At 40.3% G+C, this 25,375-nt stretch overlaps 1 protein-coding gene across 2 annotated transcripts in view; it reads left to right on the forward strand.

Annotated features, from left to right (window-relative positions):
- Nucleotides 1-25,375, forward strand: part of LOC126471606 (protein Wnt-16-like) — an 803,254-nt gene that overhangs the window by 765,998 nt on the left and 11,881 nt on the right. The window contains exon 6 of one of the 2 annotated variants that reach the window (XM_050099842.1): nt 8,626-8,850. In XM_050099842.1, the coding sequence (XP_049955799.1) occupies nt 8,626-8,850 (225 nt within the window). The remainder of the gene's footprint in view (nt 1-8,625; nt 8,851-25,375) is intronic. The other variant, XM_050099843.1, reaches the window with a different exon arrangement.

Consider the following 25,375-nt stretch of genomic DNA (forward strand, 5'->3'; position numbering starts at 1 on the left):
ATGTAGTATTGGAGGGCAGCATGGAGGTTAAAAATCGTAGAGGGAGACCTAGAGAAGAAACCACACTAAGCAGATTCAGAAGGATGTAGGCTGCAGTACGTACTGGGAGATGAAGCAGCTTGCATAGGATAGAGTAGCATCAAGAGCTGCATCAAACCAGTCTCAGGACTGAAGACCACAACAACAACAACAACAAAATTATCAGTAATCATTTATAATTTGGAGGTGTTTTGTCACTGTATCCTGGATGCCTATGAAACACTTTAACATTACCAGAAAGTGTCTGGAAGGGCTCAACAGTCCACGGTCCATTGGGTGCATGGGTGTAGAGAGAGGGGGAGAAAATTTTGAACATTTCTTACAAATTTTTCTTTTAAGGAAGTTGTTACTGTCAGTGATAATCTTGAAATTAAGGATGTTTGGGTGTGTATTTTTATGGACTTTCTCCTTTGTTTCTGGTGTGAGGAATCTGCTGACAGTGTTTTTTTGTGAAAGTATTTGTTAAAATTGTGTAACATAAAAAGTTTACATAAATTTCTTGTCACACATATAAACAAACTCCTTTTACTCACAGTTCTTTCTCTACACCTTCATTTGAGGTACTGTAAACCACAAAGGCAAATTCAACAACTACATATTTTGAGTAAATCCTGTATTTATGAAATGGCAGCAGAGTAAACTCAACATGAATTATGTCAGTTACTCTCTATGGGTTTACTATTTATTTACATTTGTAACATTTGATTGTACATTTGGTTCAATGAACACAGAAAATAAAAAATCATTGTGAAGACAAAGTTCATTCATAATTTATATGCATGTCATAATTTTCATCATAATCATTCATGGCCACAGTATAAAAACTAAATGTATGATTCTGTATTATTTTTGTCAAGAATGTGCTACATGACAACAAGGTGTTTGAAAGAGCAGCTTGCACATGTTTTATTTCACCAATGGTACATGGATGGGCTAACCGCACAGTAAATCTACGTGTTCCTCCCTAGGACTGAACTTCTTAAAGTTATACAAACACCACTTTCCCTTCTGAAGTTTTGCTTTCTCTTTTGCATAATCTGTGTTATAGCTGCTGTGTGTGTAAACTCTCTCTTTATAGTATTTACTATATTCAAACATTCTCCCATCCTCAGATTTACATCCTTCGGGTGGTGATTTTGGGATACATTACTGCAACTTAGAAACTTACCATGAAATCTGGCCTGTGTTTATTTCCTTTAACTAGGTATTTGTTATCAAATTTTTCAATGAAGAATGCATAGTTTTCTTTACAAGAAACCTCAGCATGTAATACTTATTTTCAGTATAGCCAAAATCACAATTCCACAGCAGTTATGAATTGCCAGGTACCAACAAGAAAGTTTTTATTTCTGTGCATGTATTACTGTGTATGAATGATGAATTGACCAGAACAATATTAAAAATTTTAGTCCAGCCAAAGCAATAGTCTTTAAACATCACTAACATTTATGCTTAACATATGCATTTGACAAGTAATGAGTGAAACGATGCATATTTTGCAACTGTTTCATCCCATAAATACATAGTTGCCTCTGCATTCTTGGTGTTGTGTATGTCTAAATTGAAGATTGACAGCTTTCATTTGTAAAACTGAATTCTGGTCATAACTTTGACAGCTGGAAGAACCTGCTGGAGATCAAATAGACACATCAAAAAAAGTTTTGCATCACCTCAGTTCTGAGAATTCTGGAACCCGTACAGAAAATTGGAATTGAGATCAACATAAACATCATTTCCACTCTTTTCATTGCTTATGAAAATCACACATTGCATGTTGTACCACCATACAGCGAGACAGTCAGAGGTGGTGGTCCAGATTGCTGTACATAACAGTACGTCTTATACCCAGTAGCATGTCCTCCTGCATTCATGCATGCCTGTATTTTTTGTGGCATACTATCCACAATTTCATCAAGGCAATGTTGGTCCAGATTGTCCCACTCCTCAATTTTGTGTTGAGCCCTCAAAGTGGTTGGTGGGTCACATCATCCATAAACAGCCCTTTTCAATCTATCCCAGGCATGTTCGATAGGGTTCATGTCTGGAGAACATGCTGGCCACTCTAGTAGAGTGATGTCATTATTCTGAAGGAATTCATTCACAAGATGTGCATGATGGGGACATGAATTGTCATCCATGAAGATGAATGCCTCGCCAATATGCTGCTGATATGGTTGCATTATTGGACGGAGGACGGCATTCATGTATCGTACAGCCAATTACGGTGCCTTCCATGACCACCAGTGGCGTACATCAGCCCCACATAATGCCACCCCAAAACAGCAGGGAACCTTGCTGCACTTGCTAGACAGTGTGTCTAAGGTGTTCAGCCTGACTGAGTGGCTTCCAAACACATCTCCAACAATTGTCTGGTTGAAGGCATATGCGACACTCATCGGTAAAGAGAACATGATGCCAATCCTGCGCGGTCCATTCAGCATGTTGTTGGGCCTATCTGTATCACACTGCAAGGTGACATGGTTGCAAAGATGGACCTCGCCATGGAAGTCGGGAGTGAAGTTGTGCATCATGCAGCCTATTGTGCACAGTTTGAGTTGTAACCTGACATCCTGTGGCTGCACAAAAAGCATTATTCAACATGGTGGCACTGCTGTCAGGGTTCCTCTGAGCCATAATAGATAGGTAGCAGTCATCCAATGCAATAGTAGTCTTTGGGCAGCCTGAGTGAGGCATGTCATCAACAGTTCCTATCTCTCTGTATCTTCTCCATAACCAAACAACAGGGCTTTGGTTCACTCCGAGATGCCTGGACACTTCCCTTGTTGAGGGTCCCTCCTGGCACAAAGTAACAATGTGGACACTATCAAACTGTGGTATTGACCATCTAGGGATGGTTGAACTACAGACAACACAAGCCATGTACCTCTTTCCTGGTGGAATGACTGGAACTGATTGGCTGTCGGACCCCCTCCATCTAATATGCACTGCTCATGCATGGTTGTTTACATTTTTGGGCAGGTTTAGTGAAATCTCTGAACAGTCAAAGGGACTGTGTCTGTGATGCAATATCCACAGTCAGTGTTTATCTTCAGGAGTTGTGAGAACTGCAGTGATGCAAAACTTTTTTTGATGTGTGTATAATGATGAACACATCTCAGTGTTGGTACCTTTTGGAAGGAGACCTTATGAAACTGTGTGGCACTTTTGCATAAGTCACATGCAACTGTTTGTCTGCTTTGAACTTGTTCACTTTTCCAGAATTCTGCTGACCACTGGCCTTCAGGATTTTTATGAAAATTGTGATTTTATTGCCAAAGTGGCATATATGAAATCTGAGAGGGGTAAATACAATATTAAAATTAATATTAAATCTGTTGTGATAAAAAATTTAAGAAAAGATGCAAGAACTCCATAATTTTTGGTCAACCACTACACATACTTCATACACAACATGCAGATATTTTCTGAACAAACTTTTTGCCTGACTGTAATGATTTGGGAGAACAGACAGTGACTTAAGGTGCAGACCTACCTTATCCATCCATTATACTACAACTTTATTTGCAGTCTCATGTTTTCCACTCAAGTCTTTCTTGACCGTTCCTGTTTCTTGCATCTTGTTAAGTACAATATGGACACATTTTTTACTGATGCTATGAGTGTTCTACTGTAGACTGCAGTGTTATAGTGTAGCTAATGAGACGGTGGTCTGCTGACCCAATACCCCTCCATACCACATCCAAATAACATGATTGGCAGAAGATGGCAAAGCAGTAAGTTGGTCCTGATGACCAATCTGGGTCAGAACATGAAGCTTTGCTTTTTTTATAGCTAATGCATCATACTTTCAGTTTGACCTTCCTTTAACATACATTTATTTCACCTCAGTGTTTTCTAAAGGTTTACATAAGAATGAGTTTTTTAGATCATAATCTCCCAAAGACATGAAGTTACCAAAAATAAATTTAATATTATTATGATCCAACTTTTCAGAACAGTCACAGAAGCAAGGTTCACTAATATAATCAAGCCACCTTCATTTTCGTTGTTCAAGATGTGCATATCTTCCCATCTTTTAAGACGTGTACTATTGTCTGTCATTCTGCCGCCTCTTCAAGTCCATTTTGATTCATTTGGTGGAGTTCGAGTTCTCTTCCAAAGCTAACCCTCCTCAACCTACTTATCTTCCATCATTGACACATAGAATGCACATACAACACTAACTCTACTCCCCAGCAGGGACATAGAATTGTAGTGATGGTAGTTGTGATTTTAGTAGTAGTTTTATTTGTCTGTGACTCACTTACAAGGCTATTTGACCTGCCATAGTGATAATGTTTAAAGCAAACAAAATATCACATATAATAGGCATTTACATACTCACAGGTCTAGTCTGACAAGGCTGGGAAGGTAATCAGCTATGTCCTTATAGTAGGAACCATCCCACAATTTGCCTGAAGTAATAAAGATGCTATTAACACTGGGGTGAGAGACCTGGGGGATCAGAAATGTCAACTTGTTGAAAATCCTGAAGAGCACAAGTGGTTTCAAAAGTATAAGCGTGCCCCTACAGCTGGCACAGAGCTCAACAGGAAATAATGGGTCAAATTGAACAGAGCTCACACTGGGAATCGATGATGCACAGACTCTCTTTACAAATGGGGTGCTACAGAGTCCCTCGTTTGTGACTGTGGGGCTCTGAACTAGAAAATCATACACATTAGAGGTGAATGGTCCTTGCATCCTTATCAGGTCATTTGGAGAGACCTCATGAAAGCTGATGGTACAGCTCTTATATGGATTAAGAACTTAGATATTGACATTTAGTTAGTGTAATGTGTAGTTTTGTTCTTTTGTACTCTTGTTATATACAGATATTAATGCTATGCACTGTATTTTTAAACTGCATGTGAGCCATATGAATAAATAATAATAATAATAAAAAGATTAGTGGAAACTGTAAGAAACCTAAACCAGGATGTAAATTGGAACCTCCATTCCCCCAAATACAAATCCAGCTCATTCATTTTATCTGTAGTCTAAAATATAGTTTTGAAAAGTAGCTCTTTAATAATTTATATCAGTTTCCAAACAGAAGTCACCACATACTTAGAGACACAATATTTTACAATGTAGCACTATACTAATTATTAGCTTACTGGAACAATCCACTTTCAAACTATGCAGTCCACTCTTGTTACATGCACTGTGTTTCACTACACAAAACACTTGTGGCAGGGAGCTGTGGCATTCTCATATGTGGCCAGCTCTCTTACCAGTCTAACAGAAATCCATCAATGTCTTAAACTTCATTTTCTGTGTGGAATAAGGATGAACTCAACAAAGTAAAAGCACAGAACTGTACATCAACTTTCATGAGATTAGGGGTAGCAGTAAAAAAATAAAAAGTCCAATGTTGAGTTTGCCCTTGTGGATCACAGCATCTCATTTGTTTTCCACTTTGTATGCAGTACATATGTTTTCCAACAATCTACCTGTCACACATTTTTTATTCATAATGCTTATGATATGAATGTTATGGCCTGGAACATAGTGAAGACTCGCAGCATATGCAGGGTGGTCAGAAACAGTACGGAAAGCTTGTAAGGATATTGCAGGGTAGTTGTGCTAAGAAATAGTTGTTAAGAAAAAATTCATTGTGTTGCACTGTTTCTGAGGTAATTAGCATTAAAGTTGGCCCAATCAGGCTGCTGCATGCACAAATTCGAGTGGCCCACCAGAGACTGTCTCACCAAACATGTTGTTTGTTTGGTTTCCTAAAACCAAATAAGAGAGCTATACAAAAATTGGGCATGAAATGGTATTAAGGACTGAACTTGAGCCAAAGGCTCAGCAGTCTTGTGCACTGTCATCCACACTATGAGAAAACTGGCATTAATTGTATCTGGTGAACCACTTGAATTTATGCACACAATGGCCTGATTGGCTAACTTCAATGCTAATTAACTCGTAAACAGCACAATGTATCAAATTTTTTTCCTAACACTTATTTCTCAGCACAACCTTACATGCACCACCCTTCCAAGCTTTTCAGACTGTTTCTGACCACCCTGTACAAGAAAACCATCTGTAAGACAGTCTAGTTCAAGCTGTTCCAGTGCTGCCAAAAGCTGCCCCGTGACTGCTCGTCAGGTTGCCAATGGACAACCAATGATAGTACATGCTACTCCACCAGACTGTCCAGTTGCATAAGTTCTGTGCACTCACAAACCACTTGGTCATCCATGCCTGCTAGCACTTGGCCAGGGTACTACAATCATGTCAGCAACAGGTCAACTAACAGACTGCTTGGACATCAGCTGTTTGGTTACCCCTGCCCTCCTGTGGCTCTGGGTGCTCAACTGCCTACATGCAGATACTCAAGCTGTAACAGCCTAATCTAGTTCTTTACAAGTTTATATGTAAAGTGTGTCTAGTTTCTTGTGTTGATATGGCTAATGTGTCAGGCACAGGAAAGTTGATTATAATATCTACTACTTGTACCATACTAAGCAAAATACTATATAGAACCTTAACTGCAGATGGCCTGATAGCAGAGGCAAGAAGACCAAATTTTGTAGCACATTCGTGCTTTTTAAAAGGAACAGGTCTTGGTGGTGTACTGGATCTCACCCTACCTCTACCCTTTTTCTCACTCTCCTCTGTTTCCTTATAATCCACAGCAAAATTTGTTCACCACAATACTTTACAGGCACTGTTTATAATAACAACATTATGCACTTATGCACTTCACTCATTGTAAATGCAGCTTGGAAAAATGATACAGTTAAGAAGATCTTCTAGAACCTTAAAACTCTGAGGGGATGGCAGGAGGTACCTCTAGTGTCACTATCAGTCCCCCTCTTCCTTGTTCCGTTTGTGAATGGAGTCTGGGAAGAGCTATACTCAGTCAGACACAGCCATAGATTTAGTTTTCTGTTGAGAAATGTAAAGGGATCACCGTTATTTACAGTCTTCCCACCCCAAAAATAAATTAATATAATTTGCCACCATCCCCACTTTTAACTTACAGCAGATGCCTAGGATTTTAATAATAACAACACTAAAATATGTAAAATGTTTTAATATAATCATAGTGTCACTATCAATAATCCTCTTCCTTGTTGCATTTGCAAATCACATGTGGGAAGAACTATACTCAGTTAGAGCCACCCATAGATCTATTGCTCTTTTGAGGGAATTTACCATGCCAAAGATGCCTGGGATTTTAATAATAACAACATTAAAATATGTAAAATGCTTTATTATAGTAATAATATTCTGTATAAACCACTAGTACAGTGCTTTTGCTTTTTTTCTGTGAGAGGGAGGGAGCATGATTTAGATCCCCATGACTCCTCCTTTCTCTTGGATCCATGCTATGCTCCACACATTCCTGTCATATATGCTCTAACTCTGTGTTGGTGTTGTAGAACACCCTAGATAACACAAGTTTCTCTCAAGATGCACGTAAACTCAGCAGTTCTCATCATTGTCTCCACTTCTTTTTGGTGATGTGCTCGCTCTCATGTCTCTTTTACTTATTTATTTTCATACTTTCCATGTGTCTCACACTGTATCAGTTCCTCCATCTGTTACTCTTATGGTCATATGTCTTCTGTTTTACATTTCTCATCCTCTACTTTCTGTTTTCTATCCATTTCAGCCTTTGTATCTTTCCATATTTTCTTCCTTTCCCTCAGCCATTTTAATAACTAAATTCACATTATAGTGCAGTCGTTCATTCATTGATTCACGTGTCATGTTCCGTCAGTCCAACCATGAAGAAGAGGAACAAGCCAAAGTATTCAGTAACAGGCAGAATCAATACTATAGAGTAATTCTGCACTAACATTACTAACAACAAATTATGAATACTGTTACTCTGTTAGGAGGAAAGAAGATACATTGAAAATTACCAGTATGCTTCTACTATTCAGCTGAGTATTGTTTGAGTTATTACACAAAAAAGGACAGGTTGTAAAATAATAAAGAGTTTGTTGATATAGAATGACTTAATTTTTTAAAAAAATATATTTATTACATAAAGCATTTAAGCAACTTTAACGATTTCAGAGAATGCGATCAGCTGTCTATGTACTAGAAAAGTTAAACCCCGTGTAATATGAACATTAATCTAAACCAGAGTTTACATCCCTGAAACTAAACAAATAAATTCTACAAGGTTTGGCTACTATTTTACCTTAGTTTGGAATACTGAGGAATTTCCCATTTGCTGTCTCATGTCTGCTGGTAATGTTTCAACAATCAGAACCACAATCACTCCCACAAAATTGTATTATTGACATTAATATTGCTAGAATTTTAGCTTTCCTGTTTCTGGTTTGTTTGTTTATTCTTTCTTCCCAATGTCTCATTCCACCCCACTCAGTTGCTGCACTATTTGTCATTGACAATTAGTGTACACTAGAAAACCCTCAAATGCTATGTTGAGGCACACTTATTCAACAATGAACTTTACATTGACATGCAGCAAATTTTATAGAGTCTTATGAGCATGACATACATATCTATTATTATTCGTATTTCAAGTTTGTTTGTTTGTTTTGTATGTTATTTCTGTAACACTCATTTATGTCTCTCCATATTTTCTCACTTTTCAAGCAGGTGGCGACAAAGACAAGGAAGCGTCTTCGGCGTAAGAGCAAGACAAAACAGGGGTTGCCTGTCAGTAAAGGAGATTTAGTCCACATTCACAAATCTCCAAATTACTGTGTACATAATCCTGCAGAGGATATTCCTGGTACTTCAGGAAGAATTTGTAATAAGACTTCACATGGTCCAGACAGTTGTGACCTCCTCTGCTGTGGCCGAGGCTACAATACGCAGGTACTAAACATATTTAATTACAATCAACAAAATATCATATAAACTTGGGAAATAGTTATGATATTGAGTCAAGTCCAATAGATATTTAAAAGAAATTTACATCACATACTGAAACATCCTTTTGTTTCATGAAATGAACACTTGCTAAAAAGTGATTGTCATTTTTCTGGAAGTGACAGCTGGATTCTGTGCAAGAGTAAAAACATTTTCTCTGTTAAGAAACTGATAAATCAAATTTTGGTGAGTGACATAAATAAAACATATAAAAATAATGTGACAAAGTATGTATGAGTGCATATATCTGAAAGGATTCCTTTTGTTGTGGAGTGAAGGTGAATGATACTTCCAAAGTTTAAAGGATTGGGGAGGGTGATATGAAGAATATTTGTCACCTATAAACTATGCCCATAAATAAACATTGGAACATCTACAGCACTGTGATATGTTTTTACTACTTTTCTTATAATGGTGCATTCTCCATGCAGTCAGGAGAGTCAGCACACCTCCAGAGTAATTGGCAGAGCTTTATTCATTTACAGTGTACAATAAATGTTCAGTGTGAAGACCACCAATGTTTCTACATAGCTGGTCATGCCAAATCATGTCCTGTTATTTGTGGGATTCTTCTCTCTGTTCTTATGATGTAGTAAAGATAGATGCAGTGAGTTCATATGTTGTTTCTGCAAGCACTGGGTACACAACAGCCTTCTTAAACCCCGATAGGAAAATGTCTAGAGTGTTAAAAATCAAACGATAGCTCTATGTGGGACATACTGACTTAGTACATCAGGTGGACTGAGGGAAGAACATCAAGCCATCCATGGAGCATAGTCGAATGTTTATGGGCATTGAGTCAGTTTTCCGAACAATGCAAGCGGCAAAGCCGTATGTTCACAGTCCAGGGGTCATGAGCAGGTGCCCTTAACATGTGCAGCAATGAAGAACAAAACTATGATTTATCTTGTGAGTTATCTGAAACAAAATTTTGTGTAAATCAAGTAACATTGTACAATAGAGATTGACCAAATGAGTCGGTGCAGTTGTTGAAACACTGATCTAATATTACGGGGAATGGAACTGTTCTGTCCAGCCATACTGATGGATAAAAATAAATAAAAGAGGCTGAACATACCCTTCATCAATGTTTACCATTTTGCATTCCATAACCTTAATTTTTAAAGAAATATCATTTTTATTTTCACTTTCTCCTGGAGTGTTAATTGTCTCAGAATTTTACAGGAAGACTGAAACAGTTTTTGCATTATCTGTTGGTATTATGAGAAACAAATACTTAAAGTTTCCTCTGCCTTGCTTCACTATCTACCTATCTGTTTCAAAGTCATACAGCTCATTTCATGGAATGGCCACCTGAATATTAGGAAATTATAAAGGGAAAAAGGGATTATAGTGTAGTACTTCAGTTAATTGTAAATTTTTAGTCAATTTATATCAGGCCATAACTGTATCAAATATTTTTATTGCAAGCTTTATAAATTTAGTAACTAAAGGTGACAAACTAAGAAGTACCACATCAGGATCTATAAGATGCTTACATTCTTTTCAGTCTTAGTAATTTATTTGCTTCATATTTCTTACGTTAGGTGGTGTGTACCAACATGTCTCAGAATAAGTCAGTCATGTTTCTGCTGACTCTTGAAACTTCTTGAGAGGCAATACTATGCATGACTTGTTAAAGTATTTTTTATGAAAACTGCCTTTATGTTTTTACAATGAATTTGTGAGTTACTCTACTATAAGGTCCTGTAATTTCTCCTTAAAACATACAACTTAATAAATTTCTGTAATGACTGAATAGTCTGTAATAGTCATGGAACTACAGGATACTCATCAGGATCATCACTTTTATATGCCACAGAAGATAAGTTCACAGATTCATCTGTAATGATCTTATCAAAGATGATGGCATTACACTATAAATTGCCTTCACTTACACTTGTAGTGCATTTATAGTACTGCAAGACACAAACAACAGTATGACCTCAATGAACAAAAGTTTATTCCACTTCCATGTACAAGCAAAAGCAGTTGTGAACATAGACAAAAACATAGAAACAATCCAGGTATTGATACAAGCGGTTGCTGACGATAAGTATGGATATGATATGAGGGCGAGTGCCTGCTGCACTGCCCTTGTAAAGAAGAGGGCTCTGGTTGATGGTGTGGCAGATGCTCTGCCTTGTGCACAATTCATGTGAGCCACTGCAGGTAGCCTCTATTGTTGGCTGCCACATATGCAGTTGGCTGAATATTTGAAGTGTAGTGTGCCATCAGCTTGGTGCTGCAGTGCATACTCAAGTATTACATACAGGGTCATAGTACCCCTCCCACATTGAGGAAAGGGCACTCTGTCAAAGCAGGCACCAGCATCCCAGCTGAAACACCATGGTCTCTTGTGATGGATGCCACAGACAATGACAGTGATGGCAGAAGGAGATTCCAGACCAGAATCAGTGAGTAGGGGTGAAGTGGTGCAGCCGTGGATGTGTGCACTGGCTGCTCCCCCACTAAGTACCATAAGTGAGAGCTGCTAACAAGGGAACTGGTAGCATGTCAATGTCTGGTCCTCATTGTGGTAAGACTGCACTCACAGTGAAGACTCCAGCCACTCAGGGTGCAGGGAACTCCACTTTAAACTGCCAGAGGCAGCAAAGCATTACAGGAGTACTCAGAATCTGGCACCAGGGGGGCTGGACCCCAATGGAGAGAAGGAGGTGGCCCATAATGAGGGCTGCACCAACATGCGTTGGTGTATCAATGTGAGCAAATGCAGGAGGCTGTGTGGCTGGTGTCCAAGTAGCACAGGGGTGGCCAAGATTTCAGCTTGTGGGCCACGGCTTGCTTCACATTTCCTCCACCGCCACACTGCACTGTCTGAGTGCGAGAAGGGGAAAAGAGTGGAAAACAGTGAACACACTGCATTTAAATGGCAGTACAGCCATACTGGATTGACTTGATTTTATATTTCACACTTCTCAACAACATAGACCACAAATGAAACAAGTTTCCAGTATTAATTAATTATTTTAGATGTGCTGAAGAGACAGTAAAATTTTTGTCTGTTACAAACTTTTGGCTATGGACAGACACAAACAATTTCACCAGCTTTCACATTCAAGTTGCTATGTAATCATGACTCATTTAGTTTCATAATCAAAAAAAGGTCTTTGACTCAAATATTTCAATCGAAATATTATAGCACTTTTGAAACCTCATTATGGGGACCTGATAAACCCACTTGAGAAAATCAACTTAAATGTTCTGGATAGTCTTAATGTAAAATTATTTGTAATTAAAACTGTAATTACCTTGCAGATCAATCAGTAACATCCACAAATGTACAGGGGCACTTTCAGCTGAAATGGCAAATGATCTCAGAAATAGATGTAAGATTGCCAGTGTCCTTAAAACCTATATAAAACCTTCATTGGAATTCTTGTAAGCCCACAATGAAGTCTTCAAACTTTGCATTTTCTTTAACACCAGTGAGCTTAGGGAACTAGACTGTCATTGTCAGAATGTGTTCCTTCTGCAACGTGATTTGGTTTTTAAATACATTCCCATCAGATCAGAAAGAAGTTACCTTGCACTTAAAACACAAAGTCTGCAATAGATTTAAGGTGTTCTAATTTTCGTTCCTGCACTTATTTTTCCTTCATAAATTCAACAACAGTGAGATTTAAACTGAAAAATTTTTCAGGCTCTTCGTTCCTTTCCCCTGAAAAAACCTTTGCAACTGAAAGAACGAATAATGAGTGTGACTTCAAAAAGTTTACTATTCATACCATCAATATCTTCAATCATCTAAGCCTGCAAATTTAGGAAGATGTGCAGAACTGTGTATCCCAACTGTCAATTGTTGTAACTTTTTGTGCTTTCATTGCCAACTGAAAGTTTAAATTCTTTCTGCATGGCACTATAATGTTATTTCCTAGCAAATAAGCAGTACCCATAGCTTCATCCCTCTCTTCAGTAATTCCCATTCATTTTACAGGAATGTGATGATAGACTGCCTCTTTTTGTGCACACAGCCACTGGACCTGTGAATGCTCTTCATACCACGAACAAGCAGCAAATGATAAACAGCACTGATACCTTGATTCTTCCAAATGCAAAGAGTTGTGCTGTTCACAAAATACTTTACCACAATGCTAAACAAAATGTCATACTGTTCCAAATACTTCCAATAAGGACAGATCAGAGCTGAGTGGCAGGTGGACCTTGGCTCACATGTGGCCCACACATGCTGCACATGTGAAGTTGGGCACACTGTAAACAGCCCTGATATAGCATCTTGTCTTGACACTGATCCCCCACTGGCATAAACCTGTAGGAACTGAAGAAGCATGTCAAGTTACTGTCTGTGAAGGAGTCTGTGATGTACTTCTTCATTTGAACCATGGTCATGTGGATGAGACATTCTGCCTCACCATTAGTTTGGTGGTGAAAAGGAGGAGAAGTCATATGGTGAACGCCTTAATAGGCACAAAAATTGTGGAAGGCCTGAGACACAAACTGTGGACTGTTATTCATCGGTAGTGCATAAGACAATCCTTCAATAGAAAAAAATTTGGAGAGGGAATGAATCAGCCATGGTTGACATGGAAGGACGGTGGATAATGTATGGATATTTAGAGAAAGCACTGACAACCAACAACTAGTAAAAGTTTATGGAAGTTTCCATGAAATTAACATGGACACATTTTCGTGGAGGCTGCAGTGCAAGCCAAAGAGAGAGCATCACCCATGGGACCTCCTGTTGGGTTGCACAGTGAAAGCAGACCACAACAAGATGTAAAATATCACCATTGATGATGGACCAGTAACTTGGTATGCAAGACATCCAAATGTCCCTGATGTATGAGCTGAAGCACATGCCACTGTAGGGCAGATGGGATAACAACCCTAGGTGAGAGCCCATTTGTAGCTAAGAGGACAACACCATCAAATACTGAAAGGTGGTCACAGAGGGCAAAACAATTACCCAAGGGATCAGAAGCCCTGCCCATAGGCCTGTGCAGCCACGCAAGATGAACAAGGTGAGAACTTTACATAAAACTTGACCAGCAGTGGTAGCAACTACGATCTGGGAGCCTTTAATAGGAAACCCTTCGACTGTATGTTGCATCTCAATATCTAAGTGAAAAAAGATGAATTCATCCTGATCAAAAGCAGGATCTAGCTCCTTTGGGAGCTGTGTCAATGCATCAGTGTTAACATGCTGCACTGTAGTCCTAAAGTGTATTTCACAGTTTTATTGAGACAGAAGCAAGACCCAATGCTGGAGGCAATGTGCTGCTTTGTCAGACAATGAAGCAGAAGAATTTAACAATGAAATCAAGGGCTTGTGGTTAGTAATGAGGTGGAACTTACACCCATACAAGAACACATGAAACATTTTGAGGGTGTAGCTGACTGCAAGTCCTTGCTTTCCAACTTGAGAGTAGCACTGCTAACCAGAATTGAGTGTTTTTCATGCATAAGCTATCGGACATTCGGAATGATCCTCATATTGATGCACAAGAATGGACCTGACTCCATATCAAGAGGCATTTGTAACCAAATCAGGTTGTGGCTAGGGTGGAAAGTAGCCAGGCAAGGAGCAGAATGTAATTTAGATTTCAAAAGCATGAATGCAAGCTCACAGGCCACTGTCCACCGAAAATGAACATTCTCGTGGTGCAACTGATGGAAGGGATGGGCCAATGCTGCCAAAATCACAACAAATTTGTAATAGAAAGCAATTTTACCTAACAATTCTTGTAGTTCTTTCAGATTTGTAAAGCAAGGCAGAGTTGTGACCACGGAAACATGGACACATAAGGGCTTAACACCATCCCAAGAAAACTCAAAGCCCAAATACACAACAGATGGGTAAAAAAGTGTGACTTGACCAAGTTGTATTTCTGCCCTGCAGTATGTAAGGTTATTAAAAAGTTATATAAATGCTCTTCCAAGCTCTTAGGCTTCAGATAAATCAGTAATGGAGAAAAACTGAGTTTAACTAATAACTCGTCCATACAGGGTACTGCTTGGAAAAGACCTGATCAGAAATGAGGTGCACCATATTGAAAATGGAAAATCCAAAAGCATTGAAAGCATCCAGACTGAACAAATTGGTAGTGCCAGCTTCATCCATCTAAAAAAAGTCCAGGAATAAACCATAGATTTATACATAGGGGGAGCCATAAAATAGCCCTAAAATTGTAATGCTACTTGTTGTAACTTACCAAATGTCAAGTAACAAGAAAAAGTTGGCCATCCCAAATCTACATAGGTTTGTGAGTTTATTAAAGTCACATCTGCATCTGTGTCCACTTGTAGTCTGATCACTCTGTCCACCAGTCACACTTCAATAAAGAGGCTATTATTTGTAAGCACTGGAGACACGCAATTATCATCTCTGTCCATGTCCACAGGAGGGAGCTGGGATGGACACACAGGTACTAAATATCTTATTTTCCTGCAGTTGTTGCTAGTTGCACAATGCTTAAGGCATGCATACCTTTCATGTTGCAGGAAACAGTATGGGGAAAATGCAAGCTGGGGGCACTGCTGTTGCTGTGGTTGTTGTTGTTGTTGCTGTTGTTGGTAGGCACATAGATGTCCAGTGCAGTGTGGAGGTGTTGTTTATGTGGCTGCTACATCATCCTCCCCTGGATAAATGTCTGATGCCTGATAACCAGAAACAGGAGCCCATGTGGCAGTGTCACGCCAAGCCTTAATCTGATCACTATTAGCAAGAGATAGTTTGAAAGACTGAGCAATGTTTAACAATGATGAATTCTCATCAGAGAACATAGACATGAAATATTTTAATGGGAAACAGTATCGGCAATGCCTCTTTTATGACCTGCAATAGTTGCACTGTGCAGTGGTCAACATCTTAGACACACATGCAATTGGTTGTTTTGAGCCATCCTCATTCCTATGTGCCAAAATCACCTTGATGCCATAGGCGGATATGTTGAATGGCACAAACAACAAATGTTCGGGAGAGAAAGGGGTGAGACATGGAGCAGATTGCAGTGTGGTTTTAATTGGGTAAAAGAATGGTTACAGGCAGGGGTCCAGTTGTAGAATGCTCCCTTTTTAAGCAATTGGTTGAGGAGTTGTACAATGTTGGCTGCTTAAGGTACGAGTTTGGAGCATTAGCTGACTTTGCCCAGAAACACCTGCAGATCAGGTAAGTTTCTTGGATGGAGACATTTCAATCTGTAGGCCTGATTCTGTGTTTGGTGAGCCAATTCCCTAAATACTCCTCTTCTGGTTGAAAAATTAACCCTTATCCAAATGACAACACAGACCTCCATCCTGAAGGTTTGTAAATTTAGTGCAGAGGTTTCACAAATGCTCCTGGTGGGAGGGCCCCATGACAATGAGATTATCCAGATAATTCACACAAGCTGGACTGTGCTGTGTCAGTTGTTCCATATACCTTTGGAAAATTGCAGGGTCCTAGGCAGTGCCAAATGGGAGTTGCTTGTAGTTACATAATCCAAAATGCGCGTTGCTGACAACAATTTTCTGAGATAACTGGTCTAAGGGCAACTGAAGGTAAGTGTTGGCAAGCTCAGTCTTTGAGTAATATTCCACCCCAGCAAGTTTGGTAAGGAGGTCTTCCATCCAGAAAATAGGATAAGCTTTGACCACAGATTGAGCATTGATGGTAGCCTTGAAATCCCCATGGAATCAAAGAGAAGCACTGGGCTTTCTTATTATGACTTGTCAGGTGGCCCACACACTAGATTTCACAAGATCAGTAATTCCAGCAGCCTGGAGATGATCAAGCTCCTGCTTCACTGCAGTAAGGCCACTGGCATGTGTCTGACAAAGTAAAAATGGTGGGGTGTGCCATCCACTTGAAGGATGATGTGTGCCTGAAAATCTGAGGCACACCACAATTCTGATTTAAACAGAGGTGCAAATGCTGAACAAAGATCGTCCAGTTCCTGCAAAGGGACTGCAGTGAATAGACCTTGACTTCATTGGAGACAGAAAACTGAAACAGTGTGAAGGCAGTGAGGCCAAAAATGTTGGTGTTCATATGGCTGCTGTGATCAAGAACTGCCATAAAGAGGGACAGAATTGTTTGCATAGGCCACAAAATGCTGCAAGTGCGGAGACCGGTCTGGTGAACCCAGTTGTGCTGTCAGATTGATGAAAGAGATTGTGGCCCCCATATCCACCTGAGAATGGACATCCTTCTTACAAACGTTGAGTGTGAAAAATAGCTTCCTGATCAAAAGGTCTTCCAGTGAGACTGCTGACTGCAGCACATGTATGGTGTTCTGATACTCTTGTGGGGTGGGATGGGAGCAGGTTGTGTTTCAATCAAAGTTCCTCGTCTTTGTGACAAAGTGTGCAGCACCCCCAGCAATCTGGACAGTCTGCCCAGGAGTGAATGGAAAAAACACTGTGGGCATGAGGGGAGCTACCCCCATGATCTGCAACAAGGTGTGACCAGAGGCTCTGATGCCAAAGGAATGTCAAACAAGGACAAATCATGATGGTGCTGCCTTAGAGCTGTTCTACACCTGCAGTGTGAGCATACAGTGGATGAAGGTGCACTATAGCTTGTGGCCGCACCATGAGTCATTAGCCTGTGCAATTTTGAACAAGTGTACAGTGTACAAAATGTTCCCCAATGAGAGGTTATTGAGTTTCAGTGCCACAATGTGGACATCTAAATCTGGTGCATGTTGGACCACCATGTTACTAATCAAGGAGTCTGTGTACAAAGCCTTGCAGCCTTCACTCTTGTGAGGGAAATGGCATTTGTAGCTGTAGTGACCAAAGAGTGGTATGATTGTACCAGCTGTTTATGGTACTGATGGAACTTGAACCCAGAGGCAACCACATGGTATCTCTGGAACTAGTCATTAGTCAACAGAACGTGTATCTCACAAATGAAGAGTGCAACATGGTCTAACAGAGTAGCTAACTTTTGGAACAGACTGGCCTTTTGTGGTGAAACCGAAGGAAAAAAAAAGATGGCTGTGATGAATCAGCTGTGACTTTGTGACTTGAAACACTGTGGGATACTGTTTCAGATGATACAAGTATGTGTCAATAATAGGTGGAAATGATGGGGGAGGTACGAGGGTGCCACTAGTGAGATGTGCTGAGGCCTGGACAAGTGGATCTCATGTGCTCTGATTTGTCCACCTGAAACTGAAGTGATTTTTGTAACGAGTCTAACTGGAGCTGGTGCTGCTGCATTAACTGCTACTGATGCTTCAGCAGACAAATCAGTTTTGTGTCCATGCTACCAAATAACTTCCTGTTTCTTCATCACCAATGCTATATCTGTGGGTAGCCAGATCTACATCTACATCTACATTTGTACTCCGCAAGCCACCCAACGGTGTGTGGCGGAGGGCACTTTACGTGCCACTGTCATTACCTCCCTTTCCTGTTCCAGTCGCGTATGGTTCGCGGGAAGAACGACTGTCTGAAAGCCTCCGTGCGCGCTCTAATCTCTCTAATTTTACATTCGTGATCTCCTCGGGAGGTATAAGTAGGGGGAAGCAATATATTCGATACCTCATCCAGAAACGCACCATCTCGAAACCTGGCGAGCAAGCTACACCGCGATGCAGAGCGCCTCTCTTGCAGAGTCTGCCACTTGAGTTTATTAAACATCTCCGTAACGCTATCATGGTTACCAAATAACCCTGTGACGAAACGCGCCGCTCTTCTTTGGATCTTCTCTATCTCCTCCGTCAGACCGATCTGGTATGGATCCCACACTGATGAGCAATACTCAAGTATAGGTCGAACGAGTGTTTTGTAAGCCACCTCCTTTGTTGATGGACTACATTTTCTATGCACTCTCCCAATGAATCTCAACCTGGTACCCGCCTTACCAACAATTAATTTTATATGATCATTTCACTTCAAATTGTTCCGCACGCATACTCCCAGATATTTTACACAAGTAATTGCTACCAGTGTTTGTTCCGCTATCATATAGTCATACAATAAAGGATCCGTCTTTCTATGTATTCGCAATACATTACATTTGTCTATGTAAGGGTCAGTTGCCACTCCCTGCACCAAGTGCCTATCTGCTGCAGATCTTCCTGCATTTCGCTACAATTTTCTAATGCTGCAACTTCTCTGTATACTACAGCATCATCCGCGAAAAGCCGCATGGAACTTCCGACACTATCTACTAGGTCAAGTCACACATTAGAACTCTGAAAGAAATGGTGAAACAGAGGGAGCTATCAGGCAGGAGAGCCACCTTCAGAAGAGTAACCCACTCTAACAATAGGTAAACAAAATATATCACATAGACTGCAGAAAAAGCAACAGATCAAGACAAGGACAAAAAACCTAGATTACAATAAGGCGCTACCTAAAGACTTCTTCACAATGATGACAATAAGACCAAGAACAGCAGGAAGACAAATCCAAGATTCGGCCAAAGAAAGTAACTGGATGAATGACAAGCAAGGTAGTCATCAAGCAGTCCTAGTACAGCAAAGATAGATATGACAATATTAAGCATGATCATTGAAATGACCAGCTATGTGCTTGACAGCCACCTATATACTAGCTACACAGACTGCTGTTTTCCACTGTACTCATTTTGCTTGATGGTGGTGATCTCTCCAGGTGAGGACAGAATTACATAGCCATGGTGCCCCCTAATGGTCATTCAATTTGACCTCCTCTGTTGGGGATTCTAATCTTCCTATTAAATGAATAACCCAATTAGTGGTGATAGTGGCTGACCACTTTGTGAAAATTTACCATGTGAGCAACCTCCAGTCTGTCAATTGTGGAGATGATCACCATACTCAATCCCTGACATAAATGTGCTACCTTAATTAATGAATATAAAATTCATGAACTCAAAGTCTCCATCACCCCTCATACAGGGTGATTCAAAAAGAATACCACAACTTTAAAAATGTGTATTTAATGAAAGAAACATAATATAACCTTCTGTTATACATCATTACAAAGAGTATTTAAAAAGGTTTTTTTTCACTCAAAAACAAGTTCAGAGATGTTCAATATGGCCCCCTCCAGACACACGAGCAATATCAACCCGATACTCCAACTCGTTCCACACTCTCTGTAGCATATCAGGAGTAACAGTTTGGATAGCTGCTGTTATTTCTCGTTTCAAATCATCAATGGTGGCTGGGAGAGGTGGCTGAAACACCATATCCTTAACATACTCCCATAAGAAAAAATCGCAGGGGGTAAGATCAGGGCTTCTTGGAGGCCAGTGATGAAGTGCTCTGTCACGGGCTGCCTGGCGGCCGATCCATCGCCTCGGGTAGTTGACGTTCAGGTTTCATAACTGACCATTTTCGTAGGACTCTCCATAGAGTTGATTGTGGAATTTGCAGCTCTCTGCTAGCTCTACGAGTCGATTTTCCTGGGCTGCGAACAAATGCTTGCTGGATGCGTGCTACATTTTCATCACTCGTTCTTGGCCGTCCAGAACTTTTCCCTTTGCACAAACACCCATTCTCTGTAAACTGTTTACACCAACGTTTAATACAACACCTATCAGGAGGTTTAACACCATGCTTCATTCGAAATGCACGCTGAACAACTGTCGTCGATTCACTTCTGCCATACTCAATAACACAAAAAGGTTTCTGTTGAGCGGTCGCCATCTTAGCATCAACTGACGCTGACGCCTAGTCAACAGCGCCTCAAGCGAACAAATGTACAACTAAATGAAACTTTATAGCTCCCTTAATTCGCCGACAGATAGTGCTTAGCTCTGCCTTTTGTCGTTGCAGAGTTTTAAATTCCTAAAGTTGTGGTATTCTTTTTGAATCACCCTGTATTTTGAAGCCCAAGAAAGGGTGGCTACTTACATTCAATCCTAGGGGTATCGAATTTTGTTGGTGCTATAGCGAGGCCATCAGCAGTTCCCCGAGTACTTACTCCCTTCATTCTCTCAAAGTTGATTATTGATACTCAAAACAGTAAATTAGCCCATTGGGGGAATAGATGTGGTTCTGGCAGCACCACATTTGTTGTCATTGAATCATTACACCCACCCAGAGAAACTGTATCCTCTTTTGCCATGTAAGCTCTTCCCAGAAAAGACATAATGTGAACCAGTGGCTAATAGAGTCACAGACCACAGGTTCCAGTGTTGTCTGCTCCTCTTCAGTTCCTACACCCACAGAATATAATTCTCCACAAGAAACCCATCACTCTAATGTAGTTAAGGAGAAAAAGAAGAAATCTGGTTACACTGGAAGCACCGGATCTTCCCTCGTCAGCAGGCCCAGAACCCTTGTCTGTGGATGTTGCTCCACCCACACAGGTGACAGACAGTGATCCTGGAGAATGACCATTCTCCTTGGCCCCATCATGCCTAACTAGGCTACTCTGAACACGATAATGCAATGGAACTGCAATGGATGTTACTGTCACCTACTAGAACTACTACAGCTAATGGAATCTTGCAGTATGTACTGCTTTCCTAAAATGACACATCACTGATGACTATTCTCCAATCCTTTAATGTTACCATGCCTCGTGTCAGAATCATACTGACCCTGAGAAAGTATTGGAAGGGTTTGTACATTGGTTTGCACAACAGTTGTCAATGAGTGGATTCTCCTCTTTATCAAACCACAAGCAATATCTGTGTGAGTTTGAACAATTCTAATTTTGTTCTGTGTCCAATGCATATTTTTGGTTGCCGGCCTGGCAGTCTCTTTCCCCAGTCTTCTGGCCTTGCTACAATGATCATTACATGATGAACCAGAGATAATTATCACTTTCTGGTGATACTGTCACTTCTTTGCCACTAATAACTAATTAACTAACTAACTACTTGATGGACCATTTGCCATGTTAGCTTCTTGTAAGGGAAAACAGGCAATTGTACACCTCTGCTATAACTTTTGTCCCCTCCCCGACAAGTTGTATCAACAAGGTTGTGGGAGACATCTCTGTTGTGATCACCCATGCTGCTGGAAAAGCTGTCCTCCTTTGTATTGACCCCCTCCAATGGTGACCAGTGCTGTACAGGACAAAATACATTGCAAGCACGTATTCAAATCATCGAAGGGCCCTGCAACATCTCAAGTGACATCTTTCACAGACTTCCCTCATCACTTTGAAGCAGATCCATGCAAAGGTGCACTACCTAATTAAATTCAATGAAAAGCAATGTTGGGAGCATTATATCTCTTTTTTGGGAATTTACAGTATGTCATTTCATCTCAGATGTCAGCCAAGCTCTCTAGTCTACTGGGCTGCCAACAATCAACAACTGTTCCAGGTCTCCTTTCTCATATTTCTGTTTCTAGCTAGGCATGTGTTCTTGCTGAATGTATTATGCTCCATTTTGTAAGATCATTAGCATCTTCTTCTTACTTGCCTTCTTTTGAGCACATAAAAGACAAATGCAACACATCACCCTATCCTGTACCCCAGTAATCCAGACTTATATAATTATCATTTCACTGACTGAGGACTGCTTCAGCCTCTTTGTTCATCACATGATATGGCCCAGGGTTCTGATTCAATTCATAATCAGATTATCTAACATATGAATTAACTCACATGCTCCACTTACTCAGATTCTTCAATTGTATTTGACTATGCAGTGTCTTCCTTTCACAATGGAGGGACCACATCATCATCCAAGTCCTTAAAAAGAACCAATGATTATCAAGAGCTATTGACCAATTAGCCTCACCAACAGAATCTGCAAAGTACTTTAAAGGATGATAGCCTGATTATTAAGCTGGGTTCTTGAATCACAGGGCCTTTAGTGCTCTTATCAGTGGGGTTTCTGAGAGGGACAATCCACATCTGACCATCTGGCTAGGGTGAAAATAGCAATCCTACTGGAGTTTTTTTCTTCACTGCAGCATCTCGCCGCAGTCATTTTAGAGCTACATTAAGCTTACTACATCATTTAGCATTATCAGATTTTACTTACCCACCATGACTGGAGATTTAGAGGCTCCCTTGCTATTCTTATTTGTCAATTTACATCAATCTGAACATTTTGGTTTAGGGTTGGTGCATTGCCCAGCTTCCACAGGTTCAAGAGATCAATGTCCATTGGGCTCCTTACTAAATGAAATGTTCTTAAAAAAAATGGCCCTAAGCACTATGGGACTTAACATCTGAGGTCATCAGTCCCCTAGACTTAGAAACTACTTAAACCTAACTAACCTAATGACATCACACACATCCATGCCCAAGGCAGGATTTGAACCTACGACCGTAGCAGCAGCGCGGTTCCGGACTTAAACGCCTAGAACCGCTCGGCCACAATGGCCGGCACTATGTTCTTCCACATAGCCCTCAATGGGACAGTGTTCATTGTTGGACCTGTGATTAACCCCACACTGTATTTTGAAAATTATTGCCTTTGGTAAACTTCCTAATCCACAGCTGCAGCTGAATGACAGCTGCTAGGAGCCATCCAAAGAGCATTCATTTGGGCCTTTTCCCAAGTTCTCCAATTTTCTACCCTGGAAACATGATCAATCATTTTTCATTGTGCTCCAGTTCATCCTGTCCGAGAACTCTGCTTGGATACCTAGCACTCAGACATTGTTGTTGAGGCCTGATTTTTGGGACTCCTCTTCAATAAAAAGTTGACATAGTTGTCCTATATTCATCAGTCAAAAATGAATGTTTAATGTTGTTTGTTACTTCACCCACACTTCTCGGGGTTGCATATTGTGCTATGATGCTATTCTGCTTTGTATTTCCCAGGTCCTGATCTTGTCCCAAGTAGACAATGTTTGGCAGGTTAATGGCTCAGTGCAACCACTGGTTTTGAAGTTATTGAACCCAATACATCATTGTGGACTGAGTCTGGCCACTCACATCATCTGGACTAGTCCCACGGACATTCTCCTTCTGCAAATGGAGATCATACAATTTCAGTTAAAGTGACACCACATCTTGATCACTTATACAATCACCATACAACAATTTCCTAATCATCCACCTTATTAAATTCTTTTTTCGTACAGTGGGTCACAAAATTGTTTGCCAGGAACACATGTTTTTATGGTGGAGCTGATAGCCATTAAAACAGATTTACAATTTGTTTAACAAACCTCCCATTATTGATCAGTGCTAGTCTTGTCACCCTGTGATATCTGCTATTCATGATGTTCTCTCTGACCTTAGCCGTACTACCTGCTCAGTTGTCTTTCACTGGGTCCAAAGTTATGTGGGTATCCCAGAGAATGAACTGGGCAGCCATTTGACTAGAAGCGATTACTTGTCCAGTCACCTCTGACAATCCCAGGCATGGACTTACAGGTGTGTATAAGACCTCTACTCATTTGGATATGGAACCCCATCTGGTGGGCTATTGCCCCTCTAATGAACTACACTCTATCAAGGAGACTGTAACTGCATGGCAGCCCTTCTTCCATTCCTCCCAGAAGGAACCACTGCCCTATGTCACCTCCACATCAGTCTCACCAGATTAACACATAGTTTTGTCTTATGTAATGAAACACCTCCACATTGTGGTTCATGAGCCTTATAGCTCACATCTAGTGAAATGCCACTTTCTTCTGGATCTCTACATCAAGCATTTTGCCTCTAATGTTAGCAAACAATGTGTGGGAAGTTAAGTTGATCCTTGTTTCCACATAGAAAGTGATTCATATTCTCAGATCTAATGGTTTAAACTGCTTTATTTATCTATTTTCTGGGATGGAAGGGGGGGGGGGGCAATGTATAGGCTTTATGGTGCCTCACTCCACAAGCTGGAGTTGGGCATCCTCAACACTATTTACTCCATTAGCCACACTGTTCATCACTCTTGTACTCTACTTTTAATTTTTGATGCTGTTAGCCCATTTATCTGTAGCACTCTATATTACTCTTTTAGAAATGCCCCTTTGCAGAGCATCCTAAGGAAGACCAGGTCTTAAGGATTCTTTGTACTTTATCTTAACTGATGACAAAGGACAACTGGAAAGGATTTTTTGATTCCATCAAGAGAAGATGTTAACACTTTGACTATATCAGGTTAGGGGCAAGACAGTTGTGGGAGAGTGGTCTCCCATTACATGCTGAGCCATAGAGGACACTCAACAGCACTTACTTGCTCACCAACCTGATAATTTCCTTCACCTTATTTTGCTGTTTCAGTCCCACCAATGTCCATTATATATTTAGCATTTTCAATATTATGGTCCTCCAGAATAGGATTTTCACTCTGCAGTGGAGTGTGCACTGATATGAAAATTCCTGTAAATTGCATGTATTTGCTATTAACGTTTTTTCTTTGACTTTATGCAGAAACTCATATCAGGTACCAGCAGACATGTCATCAGGTACAAGATAACTTGTAGATGGCTGTCACTATATTAAAAGTTACCCATTTGTGCAAAACTATTAAATACTGGTAACCAGCTTTATTTTGAAGGACAGATGATTTACAGCTTTGAAATACATTTCAAAATTCGTAATTTGGTCATGTTAACATATTCTTCTTTTGTTTCTTGATAGGGCAACATCATAATTGTTA

This window comes from Schistocerca serialis, chromosome 3 (genome assembly GCF_023864345.2).
Source record: "Schistocerca serialis cubense isolate TAMUIC-IGC-003099 chromosome 3, iqSchSeri2.2, whole genome shotgun sequence".
In the NCBI taxonomy this organism is placed as follows: Eukaryota; Metazoa; Arthropoda; class Insecta; order Orthoptera; family Acrididae; genus Schistocerca; species Schistocerca serialis.